Source organism: Rosa rugosa, chromosome 2 (assembly GCF_958449725.1).
Source record: "Rosa rugosa chromosome 2, drRosRugo1.1, whole genome shotgun sequence".
Taxonomy (NCBI): Eukaryota; Viridiplantae; Streptophyta; class Magnoliopsida; order Rosales; family Rosaceae; genus Rosa; species Rosa rugosa.
Window position 1 is genome coordinate 5,418,676 of NC_084821.1, and position 20,600 is coordinate 5,439,275.

The 20,600-nt window shown below is 37.4% G+C and overlaps 1 protein-coding gene and 1 long non-coding RNA gene across 4 annotated transcripts; both read left to right on the forward strand.

The window, feature by feature from the left end:
• Positions 1-5,010: 5,010 nt before the first annotated feature.
• On the forward strand, positions 5,011-5,885 carry LOC133730152 (uncharacterized). Its single transcript, XR_009856646.1, has 3 exons — positions 5,011-5,431; positions 5,552-5,651; positions 5,758-5,885. It is a non-coding gene; the product is annotated as an uncharacterized LOC133730152 (long non-coding RNA).
• Positions 5,886-11,011: 5,126 nt separating this feature from the next.
• Positions 11,012-15,829, forward strand: LOC133731739 (zinc transporter ZTP29). 3 transcript variants are annotated; one of them, XM_062159150.1, is made up of 13 exons: positions 11,084-11,116; positions 11,147-11,222; positions 11,684-11,742; positions 12,037-12,129; positions 12,223-12,312; positions 12,440-12,521; positions 12,645-12,700; positions 13,552-13,608; positions 13,691-13,731; positions 14,414-14,481; positions 14,962-15,018; positions 15,111-15,228; positions 15,527-15,829. In XM_062159150.1, the coding sequence occupies exons 2-13, from the start codon at positions 11,159-11,161 to the stop codon at positions 15,570-15,572; spliced, it is 831 nt and encodes a 276-aa protein (XP_062015134.1). In that variant the 5' UTR covers positions 11,084-11,116; positions 11,147-11,158; the 3' UTR covers positions 15,573-15,829. The 3 variants fall into 3 exon arrangements, with proteins under 3 accessions (XP_062015133.1, XP_062015134.1, XP_062015135.1); XM_062159149.1 differs by having other exon boundaries at positions 11,012-11,222; XM_062159151.1 differs by having other exon boundaries at positions 11,108-11,222; positions 11,640-11,742.
• Positions 15,830-20,600: the final 4,771 nt, after the last annotated feature.

The following is a 20,600-nucleotide window of genomic DNA, read 5'->3' on the forward strand; positions in this document are numbered from 1 at the left end:
TAAAGAGAGTCGGAGAAGAAAGGTCTTTCTCTGGAGGGATATGAAGGTAATTTTAGAAAATGTGGAGGGTGATTCTCGGGTGTTTACTTATGTGTAGTGTAATTCTTGGAAACTAGTAGGGAAGAGACGGTAAAAAGCCCGAGTGATTTTACCTGTTCTGCCCCTCTACTATTATTTTGTTCCAAATTAAAGATTTGTTTTTCCGAGTTTAGTTATTCTCGTATCACAATTGCATTATGATGAGAACAAGTTGCATAGTGGGTTGAACTTGTAATTTTAGTAGTTAGTAATCGAATTTTAATGATAACCATCAAACGCGCTTGCCACGTCAGCAAAGAAACGGCGCCGTCAGAAATTTTGGAGACGGAAGTATCACGTTGGTGTCAAAATATGTCTTTGAGTTCGGGTATCAAATTGGCATTGGCAGCATAGTTTGGGGACGGTGGCTGAATTTTTCTCTTCTTATATATGCATAAGATGTTACATATTCTTAACAATATATTTCCTGTGAAATTTCATAATTGTACTAAACTTTTACAGAGGGATAAACTAGAAAAATCTAGTTTTAGTATTACTTCAAGATGCATCTTATAATCAATACATTGTCTTAATTTAATTTCAAGCTTAAGGTCATGTCTAACTAAGAGGTACAGGATGTTATGATCCCATGTTCGTACATTCAAAAACACAAACTTCACCACTACAATGCTAATCACATTTCACTTTTCTGAACCAGTGAAGGAAAAATGACTAAAAACATATAAACAATGAAGAAAGATCCCAACTTTAACCATAATTGAAGCTTGAGGACCGGAACATTGCCAATCGACACCAACATCCTTGTCGGAGATGGAGAAGACAAGAAAGATGGTCGACCATGAGACCATCTTAATGCAAAGAATAGATAAAACCCGAGACTAGATCAAAAAGTTGAAAAGAGACAACCGGGAAAAGAATATCACTCATGTGATGTTCAACTGTTTGAAATGGAGAACCCTCACTGACCTGGAAATGAGGGATCTGCATGACTATCAAGAGGCTCTGGTAGTCAGATACAACCATATTCCACTGAGGTCACTCCTATGAAGAGAAACATAATAATCATAAAACAAGAAATAATATATATATATATATATATATATATATATATATAGGATTTTTCTCAGGTAAGGATGTCCTTAGTTTTTCTTATGGAACGGATTTACTGTTTTCACCCACTTTCCGATCACATTTTCACATCTTAACCGTTCAGTTTTTAGGTCCTAATGTATGGATCACCTCTGCAAAATTTCAGCCAATTTGGTGATTGTTAAGGCGTCCAAAACTGCAATTTACACGAACGAACCGAATCTGTCGAACCGGAACCGTTCGTTTACATTGTTGTAATTTGCAGTTTTGGATGCCTTAATGATCACCAATTTGGCTGAAATTTTGCTGAGGTGATCTATACATTAGGACCTAAAAACTGAATGGTTAAGATGTGAAAATTTGATCGGAAAGTGGGTGAAAACCGGAAATCCGTACCTAAGAAAAACTAAGGACGTCCTTAGTGTAGCCGGACTGTGTGTATATATATATATATATATATATATATATATATATATATATATATATATATATATGAATATGACTTGATTAAAGAGAGAGATATATACCGTCTGGTAAATTATTGATTCAATGAGAATAATAAGTCAGATTTTTGTACGAACATCATCTTCCTCCTCTGCTTCACCTTTTGAGACCTCATCACGTCTCCAGTATCTTTAGAGAACTAATCTCTTTGAGTAATTCAGAGAATGCCCACAAACATTTTAGTTGATCGAGTTGTCCCATTTATAGATCCACCTGATGGTTTTTGAAAAGAACAGTTTGGTTAAAACCTATGTGCGCCATTTTGAGAAAATTTTAGGTAGTTTTTATAAAAAAAAACTATGTGAGTTTATTATTTGGTTTCGGCCAGCCGTTTTTATGCTTTTGTGGGGATTACAGTGGCATTTTTATAAATAATAACATTCTAAAAAGCGGTGGTGTTTTTTCTAAATGAACAAGTTTTTTATAGTTATTTTCAAATGGGCCTTCACATTTTGAGAGGTTTTAAATACACACCCTAATTACTTAATACACATACCATACTCAATACACCACCCATTTAATATCTCATTTTAATATTTTACTAAATACACAACCCAAAGTACCCAAAATAGCCTTAATCTAAAAAACTATTAAATATCATATTATTTGACTATATTAAGGTTTACTATTTAATATATTGACGTTTTGTACAGCTTATACTCTATCAATTCAGTTTTACTAACTGCTCCAAAAAACCCGGATTCTTTTGGTCTAGGGTTTGAAGAATTTCTGCTCGTCCGGTGGCGGCTTAGGGTCGGCTTTGGTTCGCCTTGCCTGTAACGAGGCGCTACCGGACGGGAGCTTGAAGGCTATTGCTTGGGGGGGCAGGAGAGGGGTTTTTTGGCTCGGGGTATTAGCAGTTTGGTTGGCGAATTCGGGCGCCTCCTCTAGGCGTGGTTGTTTGTTTTTCCTGTACGGGACGGCGCTCATCGAGGTTTTTCCAGATCCATCGGCTACGTGGTTTTGGAACTTCTCAGCAGCAGTGCTGAAGCGGCGGAGCGGGCTCGCGGGAGGCTCGTGTCGGGGGGCTACTTCGGCGATGGTTCGTGGCTCTGTGTTTGTCTCTTGGGGGTGCTCGGCGACGGGACTCTGGTTTTGCGGCGGAGGACGTACGGAGGAACTACACCGGCCAGTACAGGTGGCAAATGGGTGAAGGAGACGTGGTCAGGGTTGGGTCAACCAGTTCTTGTTGGGCCTTGAGTTGGGCTGCTTCTCTTGGGTTGCCCTCTAGGGCTTTCTACTTTGGGCTGGGGTGTTTTGCCTTAGGCTCATCTCTATGTTTTAGTTTATATATTTACAATAATTCCTTGTATTAGGAAACTAAGCATTTATATGCTCCATGTCTCTCTAGCGTCTCTGGAGTAGTACTGAAGGAGGATATTCGCTAGTTCTACGTATTGAATATATAATGAGTAGGACTATATGTGCATACCACTTGTGGGTACTACCACTAGCTTCTTGCCTGTCTATGTCCTTAAATGACAGCGGCATGGTATGTAACGGTCTATTCTGGCTTGTGATGAATATATTATTTCACCCCCGTGGCATTACTCAAAAAAAAAATATTGACGTTTTGTAAATGACCATATTGATTACTTGTTTTAATTATTAGAAAGTCCATAAAGATTTATTATCGCCTAGAAACAGGTTTTGTACTATTTGAGTTCTCATCCACCAAACACCCTGATGATCAAGTATAAAAATTTTAGTTGAACATTCAACAAAATTATATCAATAGTTTGTCAGCAGTGGCAGAACTACGAAATTGTCATTGGAGGGGCCAAAAATTACAGAGTCTTCTACCTGTGATGTATCATATTAGATAATAATAAATTGACTAAGCATAAGTTTTAGAACAAAAAATGAAAATTAACTAAAAAATGGGAGTTAAACGATATATTTTAAAAATATTTAATGCCATTGATTCCAAAGTTCTAAATTATATGGTCTCTCACTCCATTTAATTACTATCTGTTTAAGGAAAATTTAAATTAGATGGTTTCTAACTTTATTCCTGTATTAAATGTGGAGTCCTTGTATAGAAATTTCTTGTGTTTATCTATCTATTTATTTACAATTATAGAATAATATAAAGAAAATATGACTATTTTTTTCTTCTAATAAATAGATGTCTGTTTTGGACATTTAATGTACCTATAAAATCTGATTTGAAATATAAAATTATAGGCATGTGTATTAAGAAGTTAGGAGTGTGTGTATTTAAAATTTCTCTCACATTTTTTGTGGTGGCTCAAAAAAAAAAAAAAAAAATCTATGACACAGCCTAATTGGGTAATAGATGTTGTACATTTTTGTAATATAGATTTTAAACTAATTGCACTAGTAAAAAATATGATATGTGTTTACACTTGTGCAAAAACACCACTACTTTTCACTAAATGTCTCTATAGTCACCACAAAAGCATAAAAATGGTTGGCCCAAACCACATAATAAACACACATAGTTTTATAAAAAATAATAAACACACATAGGGTTGCTGCACCTACTTGGGGGCGGTCTGGTGCCAGCGGTTGGAGATCGATGCTTGCTTGGTGGGCTTCTGCTTTGGGCCCATGGGAGAGTTGGTGGATGGGCCGCGCTTCGGCTGTTTGGCTTTGCTACTGTGTTTTATTTTCTGTTTGCTTTATTTCCATTTGCTTTGTTTGTTTTGTTGTTTGCTGTTTGTGGGTTGTGTTGCGCAGTTTGCGAACAATAAGTCCCTGCATTCGTTGTGTAGGGTTAGTCGGGCCTTGTGCCTGTGGGTGCACTCAATGTGCCTTGTCTGCTCTAGGTTGGCGGCGAGTTCCTTGCTTTGTCAATTGGTCGCTGCCCCCTAGTGGCAGGTTGAGACTCGGTGCCACTGGCTGTATTTTCCAGTGGCAACATGATAGGAAAGCTGCAAGAATGGTTGTTATGCTTGGCTGTATTAGAGTTGCAGTTCCAGTTAACTTTCCGTTGTGTCACCGCTGTAAAGCAACTAGAACCGTCAGGAGCGTGTTCTTTGCTAATTGGTGCGTTTTTGAATACAAGTGTTTAGTAGAGTCTCTTGATTTTTGTTCGGGATGTACTCTAGGTGTCTATTGTAAACTGGGGTTTAGGCTCAATGTCCCCCCCCCCCTTGTATTCGACGGTTTCATTTATAAAGGCTTGAGGGCAGCCGCACCGGCCCTTGTTTCAAAAAAAAAAAAAAAACTACCTAAAGCTTTCTCCAAATGACGCACATAGTTTTTTACCAAACCGTTCTTTCTAAAACCATCAGGTGGATCTACAAATGAGATAGTCAGTTAAAATTCATGGACGTTCTCTGAATTACTCAAAGAGATTAGTTCTCTAAAGATACTCGAGACTTGATGAGGTCTGAAAAGGTGACGAAGAGGTGGAAGATGATCTTCATACAAACTCTGACTTATTATTCCCATTGAATCAATAATTTACCAGGCAGTATATATCTTTCTCTTTAATCGATTCATATACATTATTATTTCTTGTTTTATGATTATTATGTTGCTTCTTATGTTTCTCTTCATAGGAGCAACCTCAGAGAAGTATGGTTGTATACGACCTCAGAGCCTCTCACTCTCTTAGCCCTCATTCAATCATTCTTCAGCCCTAAATTTCTAATCCTTAATCCAAAAAATTCAATCCCAGCCGATCTTCATCTTCGATTTTGGCCACTCAGTCAATTCTGGCTGGTGAGAGTCATTGCTTGTGCTCATCGATATCCTGCCTCTTCATATCAATCTCTCTGATGTTGTGTTCGATGATAAAATTGAGGTCATGCAAATCAATCATTTCCAGGTCAGTGAGGTTCTCCCCTTCAATCAGCCGAACTTCACATGAGTGGTCGCCTTTTCCCGGTTATTTCTTTTGAACTTTCTGATCTGCTCTCGGGCTTTATTGATTCTATGTCTGATACAGGGTATCACAGTTGGAAGTAACTCACTACACCAAGATGACAGTTGATAGATTGTGCTCGCCACACCAAGGAATCCACCAAGAAGATAAGAGCACCTGAGAGGTAAGAGTTTGGATAACAAATGGAAAGAACTTTTTCTCCAATTTGAATCATTATTTCTGATAATAGTCAAGTCTGTTACAACTAAAACAAAACTTTCTTTTTGTAGGATAAGGAAGGGAAAACAGCTTCACCAAGATTTCTTAGTTCTAAGGTCTGGAAACTCCATTTCTGATTTGAATGTTCCTTGGAATTCATTTCCTTCAATTAATGTTGCTAATCCTCTGTCACGCCCAGATTCAAAGTCGTCCTTGGTATCACTGTCTTAAGAAGGTTTCATGGTCGACGATTTTTGTGTCTTCTCTATCTCCGACAAGGTTGTTGGTGTCAATTGGCAGTGTTCTAGTCCTCAAGCTTTAATTATAGATTTATGGATTAAATACTTGTTACTCTCTGTACTTTTCTTCCGAAAACAGTTTGGTCCATCACCTTTTAAATTAAACAGTTTGGTCCCTCTTTTTATCATTTTTCTCTCTTTCTTTTATTTATTTTTTTTGCTCTCTCTCTGTTGACTCTCGCCAATCTCGACAAGCTGCTCTTGAACCTCCCCAGCTCTACACTCTCGCCATCCCAGCCTCCTCAACTCGACCCGCAAACCGAAATTGAAGATCGGAAGGAAAAAAAAAAGGTCTACGGAAAACAAGGGAAAGGGTTTTCTAGATGGGTCGAATCTCGCCAGGCTTTGGCCACAGGTGAAGGCAGCGGCGGAGGAAATATCTCCGAGGCATTTGAAGCCCCTCAAGGGCAGCCATTTCGAAATTAGGGTTCAGCCCACTAACACCGTGAGCACCTTTCTTCTTCATCTCCTTTTTTTCAATTCAAATTTTGAATTTCATTTGCCTTCTTTAGCATTTCGCCTTCTTTCTCTCTAATTGTGAGTCAAGTAATTGAACAATGCCCAATTGGAATGATGGAAATGTTGTGATGTAGAAGACTTGCTGTAGTTATAGAGAAGTTTGACTTGAAATTTGATGTGAAAAATGTAGGTTTTGATGATTGGGTGTTTGCCTCTGGTTGTTATGTTGCAGATGAAAAGCATAGATTTGGCTGATGGTTTTTGAATTGCTGTAGTCTATGGAGTGTTACTTCTGGGCCATTAATTGGCTCAATTGCTATCAATTGGATAGATTATGGATGATGGGTTAAAGGAAAAGAAGGTTTCGAAGAAGAAGAAGAAGGTTCTGACCCGAAGCCAAGAGCAGCTCCGACGAGAGAGAGAGAGGCAGAAAAAAAAAAAAAAAAAAAAAGATGAAGTGAAGGGTATAATAGTCATTTTGGACATGTTGTGTGAGAATTAGAGAGAATAAGGACTAAACTGTTAATTTAAAATGTGAGGGACTGAACTGTTTTTGGGAGAAAAGTATAGGGAGTAACAAGTATTTAATCCTAGATTTATAGTTAAAGTTGGGATCTTTCTTCATTGTTTATCTGTTTTCAGTCATTTTTTCCTTCACTTATTCAGAAATGTGAAATTTGATTAGGCTAGGCGGAAGAGGTTGATTCCAAATGTAACTGGTCTTAAGGAAATGTCTCAACTTGGCAAGACTATCGACAGTAAAATTGGCCTTACTAAGAACATAGAGAGTCAAATATAGACACAATCTTGTTAATGTCTTCAACAACAACTCTCACCCTCCATGGAAAGACAAACGAATGAATCACTAATGCAACTAATGTGAGTTTTCGAGTCACATTCTACTTGAATGTTTTTAAATTCTTTTTTTCCTTCTTGTACTAGATTCTTTTCTTCCTGATGCAATTCTTTGCATTGGATAAAAAGTGGCTTTTGTGGTCTTATACTAGGTTCTCATTCTATTTATTATTCTGGTGCATAACCCCTTATTTTTTGCATAAAATTTTGGATAAAAGTCATAGAACTTTTTTTTATCAAGATCACACGGTTCGTCTAAAGCTTCCTAGGCGCAAAGACTAATCCGTGCTAGAGAATCATGTCAGAACGCTTCATCCCTCCTGGCTACCAAGAATAGATTGAGATTTAACTCCAATCAGCGTCGGCGGAATTCGAACCTGGGCGTGAGGGTTCCACACCTGGAGACTCTTACCAATTCAACCACCTATGATGATTAATCATAACAAGAACTTAGTTCACCCTAAACATTTAATACTAAACATTTATCTAATCATCTCTACCATAGAATTAGGAATTGATGCCCTTAGGCCATGTTTGTTTCCCGGAAAGTGGGTGTTGGGAAAGGAAAGTTTCATTTCCTGCGTTTGGGGACAGCCAAGGAAGGGAAACACTTTCCCAAAGCAAAGGAAAAAGTGGAGGAATTTGGTTCCCTCCCCCCCCTCCGGAAACACTTTCCCAAAGGAAAGGAAAGTGATTCCTTTCCTTTCCAGTCAACCAAACATGGCCTTAAAGTAAGCAAATTAACATCCATTGAGCAAGTCGATCAATGACCTTTAGCAAGAAAAGTGATATCCAAAACTAGTGCCAGATGCACATTATATATATTTTTTTTCCTTTTTAACAAATCAAACCTTTTGGTAGTGATCGATTCTATTATCAACATTCAAAAAAATAGGTGCAGTATTTCACATTCTCTCTTGCTCCTATGCATTTTTAGCATATATATCTTGAACTTCATCATTTTTTTTTTTTGACAAAGAAGTTGATTTCATTAGATCAACAGCCAATAGGCTAGAGTCTACCATAACTTACATAAGCAAAACTCGGCAAGAAAATCCGAACTAAACTATCTAAGCTAGAGCAGATCATTAAAATCTCTGGGACGCTCACATTTAAGCGAGCCTATACAAGAATAGAACAAATCTCGCCTCCTACGGAAAGGAAATCATTCAACTAGCCCTAACTTGCCAATCACGCAATTGTGGTACAAACTAGAAACTAGAAACGTCATAGAAGACTCATAGAAGCTTGTCCTCGCTCACATAGGCTCATACCCAACAGAAATAAATTAGTAAATAACAAGCTCCACCCCTTTCGAGTTGGAGCTCATACCACCAAATACCCTCTTCACTTTCTCCTTCTTGGAAGCTTGTTTCATATAGACCAAGGCCTTCTGCCCCATCAGCCCGAAGTTGAGCCCAGGCCCAGAGACCCAGGCCCAAACCCAAGCCCACGAGGAAGACCTAGCAGGAGCCCAGCTCCTCTGCTGCCACTTCGCCGCCATCAATTCCGGCGGCCTTCCTGCCCATCTCATCAAACCGTCCACCGACGTCTGGATGAAAACAGCCGGCTGAAGATCGCCGTGAGTCGCCGCCTGAAAACCACCGCCCTCCAAGAACAGCCTCGATCGACGTCTCAGAACGGCGACGCCCAGATCGAAGCATCCATCTACATATCCCAGCCACCGGCCTTGACTACTGCCGTGCTCAGAGCTGACAACCACCTCCGTCGACGCTATACGGCGCTCGAAGACCGGATCCAATCCAGCAAAAAACACGGTCAGCGAGGCCTCCAACCCAGAAACCTCGCGCCGCACCGCACGATCAACGCCGAGACCCCGCCCCGCGCCGTCGCATCTTTGCCCTCCACGATCGCCGCCTTGCCTGAGGACGTACAGATTGCCTTGCCTGAGGGAAGATCGCCGCCGCCAAATCGAAACCTAGGTTTCGAAAACCCAAGTCGCTCCGAGAAGCTCGGAGACGCCTCATTTTTTGTATATAAGGATAGCTATCTTGAACTTCATCATGCTCTTTAGCTCACTTCTTTTTTCTATTTAACATATTTTCAAATACAGCTATATAGGTAAATGTATATTATCCGCATATTTCTCGTATTTTCCGGAAGTTCACTTCTATTCAATTTCATTTTCTCCAATGTCTCAATATGTTGAAAGCTTTCAAATTATCAATATATATCACTCGTTACAATGTTCTCTTACAACCTGCCAAAAATCTCCATCCTTAATATTCACAAACAATAAACTTACAAACTGGTGTTTCTTTTGTGCGATTTAGCACCGACATAATGCTGAAAAAAAAAACACATTCTTCTCGTGCTTTTATTTCATGCCTTATATACTTAAAGAATACGATAATTTTAGCCATCAGAGACGGATGACAAATGTGTTCGTTCATTTTGAGTGCACATGATTCAATCCGGCCCTAACCAATAAATTATCTATTGCCAAATTCTTGTTCATGATCGGTTAATTAACTTTATTTAAAATGGTCAATATATAGGCCAATACATGAACTTGCTTGATTCGTCATCTCTTAATTCGCTAGCTTATTATATATATATATGGTATTGTTAATTGTTAGTTGTTAATTATCACCTAATCCGTTGATCACTAGAAACCACTACACAGTTATATATTATCTTCCGTGTTAAGCTCGAACGATTAACTAATCCACTATAACCACTGCAGTTATAGTAATGTTGCTTAGTGATCTAATCCACTATGAACTCGTCTTTGATAACCTCCTATGAACAATTGCAAAGTGCCTCTTATCTGGAGATAAACGATTGAGAAACTAAAGTAAATTATGTGATCGGACATATATATGACCAGCCTTAAGTAAACTATATTATCTGCCACTTATTATTTACTCAGACCTAAAACTTCTTTATCTTGCATCAGCCTAGCCAGACATGGCAAATTACTCGGTAGTGTGAGAACTGAATAGCTTGCGTTCATGAGAAATGATCCAACACTGAGAACTTATAATTCTTACTTTAGGGAAGCATGTACTCATTTCTTATGTGCGGCTCAAATCCGGCGTTATAATTATCAGAAGATTCATCTTCAGAGTCGATACGGGTTTGATGGTTTAGATGTTGTGTGAAGATCCCTTTGCGGCGGATGGTTTTCGTGTTGGTCAACACAGATTAAGGTGGGTTTAATGAAAATGTCAACGAGTCAAACTCAAAACCTTTCACTTATAAATGAGAAACTAAAATGTCAGTAAACTGTAACCCATTGAGTGTGCAACGCCTTCATCTACCGAAATTAGTAACTTATCATACATTACAGGTATTCTTCCTTCATATACGTTTTAATGCACGTATATCATACATCAGTACAGTTTTTTTCCTTCATATACATTTTAATACACGTATATCATACATCAATACGATAAAATTTTCATTATTATGGTCACCATTAATAAAAATGAACCTGTGTTTGTAAACCTTTTTTTTTGGGCTTCATCAAGTTTATTTTTAATGTTAGATAATTGAGGCATGATTCGTAGCGTACTTGGACTACTATCCCCTATGATTATACAATCACTTACGGTGAGGTTGATGAATTGAGGATACAAAGTTAGGTATAAGATTGTAAACAAGGAAACTTTGTTGCACTATCTAGTGTTAGCCTGGACCACCCTTTCAAACATCTCTTTCTTCCCCTATAAAACAACCCAAATTCCCTCTCTCCCATTCTCCCTCCCCCCTCCCCCCTATAAATATATATATATTTAGCTCCGAGGGGTTTGCCATTTTAGTGTGTTCTGAGTCACTCTCTGTCAAACTCTTTTCAATTCACAGCCTGAGCTCTTTTGGGTGGTCAAAGCCCTCCATGGATTCTCAGGTCTTGGTGGCTCTCGTACTCTCACTTGTGGGTGGATTGAGTACTTCTCTGGGTGAGTTTATTGAACCTTATGCTTTGTTCTTCACGTACCCAGTTTAGTGTTTTGGAATTCCAGTTGCCCCATTTCGTTGTTCTTGTATTTGATTGGCCAAATTTGGTTCTGGGTATTTCTTACTTGCGTTTTTCTTGCTTAAAGTTGCTATCTTGGTTTGTCTTGTCGAGTTTGAGATGTATAGAAGCCTGGTATTGGTAATTTTGCTGCTTTACTGTTTGAATTGGCTTCTAGAGTTTTGAATTTCCGGGAAAAGTTGTGAACTTTGGGGTTTAGTGGTGTAATTTGTGATGAAGGTGCTGTTGGGACATATTTCCCTTGTCTTCTAGTCCAATATTTAGCATTGTTTGTGTTTGATTTGTGGTTTTCTTTTGGCATCGAGTAGTTTCTGATGTTCAGCTAAACTTGGTTGATCAGCTTCTGTTCTGGAGTCTCAGTATTAATCTTGGAATGTGGAACAGGTGCTCTTTTCGTAATTCTCAATGAGGCTCCCAATTTGAAGATGCTTGGGCTTTTACAGGTACTCATTTCTAAAAATTTTAGCATTTCCTGAGTTACATAAAGGCAGAAATTCTTGCTTTCGAATAGTTAACTCATCTGGTTGTTTAAGATTTACTTTTCTCGTCAGCAAATGTTTACATGTCACCAATGTGTTTAGTCTGCTGTAAATCTCACTCCTATTGTTTAACTAATATCTGTCAAACAATTGAAGAAATATATGTGACAGTATATTGTTCCGTTGGAATTGATGTATAGTCAGGAGGTGCATAGGGCAGCAAAATCTATCTAAACCTCTAAAATATATTCTCTACAGGGTTTTGCTGCAGGTCTGATGCTAAGCATATCATTCCTTGATTTGGCTCACAATGCTATAAACTCAATAGGATTTTTAAAAGCCAACTTATGGGTAAGCTCTATACTTCAAATATTCATTTGATTTGAATTTCAGTACATGAATTGTTCAAGTTTTCTTTAAGATTTGAAATTCTTGGTGGTGCAGTTTTTTGCTGGTGTGTTATTCTTTGCTGTAATTGCCAATTTTATTCCGGAACCATCACTTGCTCCTAGTTCAGATGTGAAAAGTAAAAAGGTATTGATCATCTTTTGTACTTCTAATTTAGCATTATGCAAATAGTTTTCCGTATGGTTGGGGATTATACCTTTACCAGAATATTGAAGGCATGTTTGAATGACTTTGACAATATGCTTAACAACAGAAAGGCGGGGATGAAGGAGGAAAAGACACTTTGAAGAAGCATCGCCGTCAAGTATTATTCAGTGGAATTGTTACAGCAATAGGTATGACTGCTTTGAGATGGCAATCCTACCTGCAGACTGGTTTTTGAATTGAAAAATGTTTGAGCAATATGAATATTTTCTGTAGTTCCTCCCCTCTAATGATGGATTATGATGTTGTTGCAGGCATAAGTTTGCACAACTTTCCTGAAGGAATGGCAGTGTTCCTTGGATCAATGAAGGTACCCCCTGCAATTATAACATTTTCGGTGTATTGAGTTAATTCTGATTTTAATTAAATAGATGAATTTGTGCTTATGTTATTTTCAATTTGATGTTGTGTGTTTGTTCTTACATAAATTATTACTAGATGATGTGTGAAGAAAAGTCTTTTTGAATGGTCACACTTCCTTTATTCTTGATGTGCAATATTAATGCAATTTTTTTTTGTTTTGTCTTTTGACATTGTTGAACATAAAATATGTGGTATATCTGACCATTTATTTAACTTTTAATACTAATTACACAAACCCTTTAATAGTCTTCATGACCCAAATCATATAGTTGGTGAATAAAGATGATCTAGGTCATAGTCTTCCTGTAGCTTCTAAAGAACCTCACCTTAGCCTATCTTCTGATGCTGCAGTGTGCAACCTGGGAACTCTGATGAATACTACCATACTTTTCGTGTCTAAAACAAATTTAACTTAGATGCTTTCAAATCCTGGTCTATATGCTTTATTCTTCTGATGCCACTTTTTTGCATTTGTGTTATTGAAAACTTAAAATTGCATATTTGTGGTTGATGTGATCATTATTTGAGCATGTTATCTTAAGCCATATCCTGAAAAGAGTATGCAAAAGAGATCTGTTTGGGAACTAAATATGCTTTATTCTTCTGATGCCACTTTTTTGCATTTGTGTTATTGAAAACTTAAAATTGCATATTCGTGGTTGATGTGATCATTATTTTAGCATGTTATCTTGAGCCATATCCTGAAAAGAGTATGCAAAAGAGATCTGTTTGGGAACTAAATTGCTCTGATGCTAATTGTTCATATACAATTCGTGCTTGTTCCATATTTCTTTGTAGGGCCTCCGTGTTGGTGTCAATTTGGCTTTGGCTATTGCCTTGCACAATATCCCAGAGGTATATTCTCTAAATAGTTGTGATAAAAATTGTAGGCTTTAATAGTAGATTTGTGATCTAGTGACAAGTTTCTCTTTTCTAGGGAGTTGCTGTTGCACTTCCTGTCTACTTTGCAACACAGAGGTGAGAATTTATGCAGCCATCATCTGATTCAGTTTTAAATTGAGCATAAAGTATGTTTGATAAGCCGGAATACAGAAACCATATTTTTGATAGAGGTAGTGGTAGAGGTAAAAATGATGTTGGACTGTTAAAAGTGGAGTTAGTTATAGTGTCTGCTTATGGGAGGGAGAAGGTGGGGGGCAGGGAGTAGTGGTAGTGATGATGGAGAAGGCAGTGGTGATATGTGGAGGTGGCGATGGCCGGTAGTTCTGTCATTGTTGTATATGGGCAGAGTTTTTGTGGTTACAGCAACCATGTCGGTGTTGGAAGGAGATGATGTTTGTGATCGTGCACGGTACCCGGTAGTATGTAGTGTTGGGATGGAGTGATGTGGGTATTTGTGGTAATGTTGGTCATGATTTGGCAACTAGCTAGGTTAACGATATCAATTCTAGTAGTTTGAAAATTGGAAGGAAATTTAGAAGCAGAGGATCTCAACAAACGAATTTACTCATTTTTCATATACAATAGGAAAATACTTTGGTGTCCATTTGTGGACATGACTTCTAAGCTTTTTTCACTTTCCAGAGCAATAACAATGTCACAATTCTAATGTTAGGCTATTTACTTTATGAATCTTTATCAATGAACGGAAAATCATTTATACATAAATTGTAAATGGTGGGTTTGCTACTTGTTCCAGCAAATGGCAGGCGTTCAAATTGGCGACACTTTCTGGTCTTGCTGAACCTTTGGGTGTTATAATTGTAGGTATGTCATCTGATAAAAGAACCCTTGACAGATCTTACTTTTACAATTGTTACTGCAAATGTGGGTTTACAATAGGTAGAATTGAGGCAACTGTCCCCATTGAAATTTTGAAATTTATCGGGATATTGCTATGTTCAGAAGTTGGGTAATTTACTTAATTAGGCCCCACCCAAATTTGAAAATAATCCAAGGTGCATCTATAATATTTACATGGTACTGTGCAAGTTATTTTCCTCAAGGTTTCATATCTGTTATCTGTCTGGTTGCAATATATGTTATCACTATGTTTTCAATGAACTTCAGTATTGGAAAGTTGTAACTACTCTTGTTGGAAAAATTGTAACAACTCTATCCAATGATTAGTCTAATTCAGCTACTCAACTTCAATATGAATTAATATTAAAAGAAAATTCGTAAGGCTCCCTAATAAATAGAACATTTTGATTTGCTACGGGTTGATGATGTGTGCTAATGCTGCAGCCTATCTATTCCCGAGCAGCTTGAATCCAGAAATTCTTGAAGGCCTTCTAGGAGCAGGTTTGAAAAGTTGAAGTTTGTTGAATATCTCAATTCGTAAAAAGTACTTTCTGTGACAAGTTCAGTTCCTCTGTATTATTGTTGTGGTGCAGTTGGCGGAGTGATGGCTTTTTTAACTCTGCATGAGATGCTGCCCTTGGCATTTGATTATGCAGGGCAGAAGCAAGCTATCAAGGCTGTGTTTTTGGGAATGGCTTTCATGTCTGCAAGGTAATACCGAATCTTGACATACTATCTTATAGTTCGACTGCGTAAAACTTTCGGGATCCCATCCAAAGTTTCTGCTTTTCTTTTTATTTAGTGGAATTGGAACCAAACCGATGTCTTTGCCAGATATAACCTATTTCTCTCTCTCTCTCTCTCACACACACACACACTAATACAACTGCATTTATATTGATTCTAAAATTCTTGTAGACACAAATGCAAACAGGAACTAAACAGCAGTCCCACTTTCAGAAATTTCCTTAGTTTTGCTTATGTTACTTTCTTTTTGCCTGTTTTGCAGCCTATACTTCCTTGAAATCAGCCTACCTGCGGAAATGAGCTTGTAGCTGTTTTCCACTGCTATTTTACAGTGTTGTACATTTCTGTACTGCCATGCACGATAGTCCTCAACTGGTGCTTGTAATCGGCACCGAATAGCTTGTAATACTGATGTTCGATTTCATTTCAGCCTAGAGGAGATTTACTATTGCCCAAAGATAGCAGTTTGATCATATTTAAGATGCTAGAAACCTTGCAATTAAATGTAAAGTGACTAGTATATGAGACTCGATTTCTTTAATCAACTTCAGTCTCCTTTTCTTCATGCTTATTTGAATTCGATATGATGGAGCTGACAGAACAGTGTAAGCAGACTTGAGCCGACTTTGTTGAAAACAATTTCTGGCACTTACCAAGAGAAATCTTCAAATTGTCATCAACTACATACCTCCTCATAGCATTTAATTCCATAAATTAGTATCCAGCCATAATTTTAAAGTTTTTGTTCCAAGTTTCCAACGCTTCTCCTTAAACCCGCAGGTTACTACACCAACCATTTATTAATAGACCTGATTTCTTTGATGAACTTCCTCTCTTTTTGTCTTTCTTGTTATCTATTCCATTGTGGTGGTGATGGAGAGATGCAGAAAGGTTGAGGGTTGTGACGTACAAACAAAGAAGTATATATTCTCCTGTGAGGTATGGCATTCTCCTCTCAATTTGTGAGTAGTGATTGGTTTTAGCTGAGATGAGCTTTACCACCCACATGATTTTTGAAGTATGAATTTTCAGTCACATAATCTATATACTAGACATCGAATAAAATTAGAAAATTTCTTGCTATTCATTCTAGTTTTCTCTAATATCTTAATTTTATTTTGGTTTTGGGCTCATCGATAACTAACTTTTTTTCAACAAGTTCAGAAATCCGATCATAGTTGATTTTTTCTGACATTAAAATAGAAAATTTTCATGTCCGCAAGGACAGTCACGGTAGAAGAGTGATGGATACATAATTCATACAGCTCAACATGTACATGGTTCACAATCCACAAGTAACACGTACAATCGAAAGCATAAATTAACTATGACTTTTGTATGCAAGATGCTGTGGCATGCAATGCACAACAGTGGAACAAGTAGTTGTGATTCGTTTAATTATTAAGGGGCATAGGAGATTGATTCGATGCAGAGACTCATCATAGTTCTGAATTGAAATGAATTGTCAATGGAAATGGACGGTGTTCACTGTTCAGTCTCATCGACCATCATGGTTTTCCATGGAGGAAATCATTGTAATTATCTATCGGAAATATGTAAGTCTAATTTCGAAACAAATAAAAGCAAATTCATCTGCCCAATCTAGTCCAATCTGTACTTGAACATGGGACGAAAGGTCATTGTCTTCAGTACTTCTAATTGGATTTGTGAAATTAATTGATCAAGAGAAAGAGAGAGAGAGAGAGAGAGAGAGAGAGAGTGTGTGTGTGTGAAAGTAACACACAGCTAGCAGAGAGAAGAAAAGACTAAAGTGTTGTCCGGTAAAATCAAGTTTTTGACAAGCTATGGCATATAATAGTTTTTTTTTTTTTTTGAAACGATAATAGTATCCTTTATTAGTCTTAAGAACCAAAGCGTATTACGACTAAAGCCCAGTTTGGAATTACTTCCTAAAGTGTTTTTGGAACAAAAGCGCTTTTGGGCCTAGACCGACCTGTTTGGTAAAATTGGTGTGAAATTTTAATTAAAACTCGCAAGCGCACGAATCGTCGTTAGTATAGTGTGCAAGTACGAGGTCGTTCCAACTGAGGATTGATAATCAATTTAAACCCTAACTCAATTAATCCAAACACAAAATCACATAAACAATCAAGCAAAAGAAGATATTGATTTTTGGGTTTTCAACTAAACAAATAATATTAAAACCTAGGGTTTCAAAATCAACCACTAACAATTATATTTATGTTTCAATGCAATTAACAGATTCTTTTGTTTCTCTAAATGATAATTCCCGTATCTAAGTCCTTCTCAGGTACTCTAGACCATAGTTTTCCTTAAGTGTATGATGCTCTCCTTCTCGGGTAAAGATCTTATATCCTAACTATGCAGTTTATCCTTCTCAGGTATAAATTTAACATGCAAGACTCATTACGTTTTAGAAAACAAGGGAATCAAGCAAACCATTAGTCTTTCTCAAGTAATAATGTAATTTACCACACTTAATCACAAGAAGCTAATCAAATTATATTGCATCTCTGCTTCAAATTTGTCTTCCAATTACTATATGCAAAGCCCTAAGGTGATCAATCAAAGAACTTAAACATAAAGCATCAATTCAAATAGTGATTAAGCATTCATCATAAAGAAACTATAAATCCATCAATATAATATCAAAGTACATAAACAATCATGATAGAGCATCATCTTAACCCTAGAAAAAGGTTTAGCAAAAGATAACTAAATAAAACATAGGAAAGACATAAAAAGAATGGAAGGGAAAAGATGGGGAAGATGGATGAGTCGTCTCCGCTCCTTAGGCGTCTACATTGTGCTCCGAGACTCTCCTCTCATGTAAATTCGTGCTCCCTTATATAGGGAAGATTTATGCTCATCTTTAGCTTCAAGTTTCCTTGTAAGACTTGGATTTGGATTTCTTTCTTCATTTGGAATGGGAAAACCTTGAAATATCTCTTGTAGAAGTAGGAATACATGTATTCTTGAATCCTCATCTGAATTAACTTGCTTGAAACATTAGGATTGATGATCTTGTGCTGCAAAACTTGAGTTCTCCACGAATGGTTGTAAATTCCCGAGCAGATTTCCTGTCCGACCTATCTTCACTCAAATAATCATAACTTTCTCCAGAAGTATCGAAATCGAGATCCGTAAAATTCTACAGAAAGTAGACATCCGTAGCTTTCCATTCATATAAGGCTCATTGTCTGATTCGATCGGTAAAATCCTAAAAATCAGCTTTTGGTCCATAATAACTTCTCCCAACAGCTATTTTGAAAAGCTACAAATCGTAGCTTTTCAAAACTGCTTTTGCGGAAGGAAGATGGAAAACATGGAGCTTATCTCTTCTCCAGAATTTACACTGAAACCCATCTCCCATTCTCTCTTATCTCTGTGTCAGCTCCATTTTCCTTCACCTTCACCTCTTTCTCTTCACTCACTGAAATCTCTTACGAGCATCATGCATTCATGCAACCTCATTAAAATTCCAAAGAGCAACATTTCCCAATTTTGAAGAGGTAAAACATCTAACCCGTAATCCCAAACTCTGAAACTCAATCAGCAAAGCAGACTTAGACCCATCCCCATACTTCAAGAGCTCATCACCAGCGAATTTGAAGCCCCAGAAAAGCCGCCTCAAAACTCAAAGAAAAACTCATAAGCGCACCTGTAAAAAAAAAAAAAGGGGTAATGGATATGGGTAAATGAAATTGAGCAAAAATACGGAGTGGAGAGGTGAAGAAAAAGGTAGATCAAGAGGACAAATCAACAAGATGAAGATGAAAATTCTTCCCTCTACCCTGATCGCTGTGGATTAGGTGGGAATGTGGGATAATTGTTCCCCTTTTGTTTACTGTTTGGGTCTTTTTTGTCTTTTTATTGTTTTTTTAACAATGTGTGGGAGGCTCCATTGCTGTTTCTCATGAGCAATGCATTTCCAAAAAAAAAAAAAAAAAAAAAAGAGGAAAATCAACAGCAAATATAAGGAAACAGGGAAGAATTAGATGAACATAATTTATTTATTTATTTAGTTTAGTAGTATTTTCAGCATTTATGTTCCTTTTGGTAATTATAAACAGTCACAACATTTTTCACTCACAGTTTACCAAACACTCTGAAATTGCTTTTCGTTCTCACAGCATTTTCAAAAATAGTTTACACACTCAGCTGCTTCTTGCCACAGCAAAATCAGAAGTGCTTCCTCTCACAGCACAGCAATCCCAAACTGGGCCTAAAGCTGTCTAGTTGTCATTACCTTCTAAAAAACTTAGTTTTTGATTTGGATGTGTAAAATTGAACATAAAGGGGGATATACGCACAGTACATTAACTAAACATGTTTAATGTGTGTCCATTATATACTTTCAATTTTTCTTATCAGGAAAATATGTTGCATTAACATATAGGCACCAAGCTAAGTGTTTTACACAATTTATGAAGGAATTGTCCTAAAAGGAGTAATAAAAACCCTACTTATGACAGCTACAGTACTTAGATACCATTTAACAATGGAAATCCAAAACACAAAGAAAACATAGCAGCTGAACCCAAACTGGTGAGTTCCACTCTTCCGTCTCAAATCGTGATTGCTGGGTCAACATATTGGTTGGACTCAGTTTCAGGGACATAACGATAATTGAAACAAAAAGGAGATTATGAAATGCATGCAACCATCTTTGGAAATGTTAGGAAATTAATCCCCCGCCATGCAAGTACTAGTAGTAGAGATGGAAAGAAGAAACAACCAAGCCAAGAAGACAAGTTATAACGAGGTTCGGCCAAAATCCATGCCTACATCCTCGGAGAGCTTTCATCTTCACTATAAGAGAATTACATAATTATAAGATTACACCGCTTAAGTTTATGCCCAACCCAAGCCCTTGTATCCAACATGATACCCCTTGTACACCCTCGATATCTCATCCTAGAATATCACTCTACCCCAAGAGCTATACACGCCCTTGAACACAACTCCCCCTATCTTCTACATCTTGAACCCTTGGAGTTGCTCCTTGTCCTCTTGCTTGCCTCCACACAAGCTCCATTCATTTATAGCCATTGATAGAAGCCTCTAGAGTCACTTCATCAATGCTCATTCATGAATCAACTACTCATCTCCCACATTAACTCCTTAGGAAGACTAAAAGGTCAATACATGAATTTAACCATGCATTTATTCTCAATGCATCAATTTGACCATGCATTTATATCCAATGCATGCACTTGACTAAGCGCAAATTTTCCATGCATAAATTGTCACCTTGAATGCACAAACTATTAATACTATGCATTCATGCCATGCAAAAATATCTCCATTAAGGAGGGATTTGTACCAAACCTAACAGGAAAGGTATTGGGTTT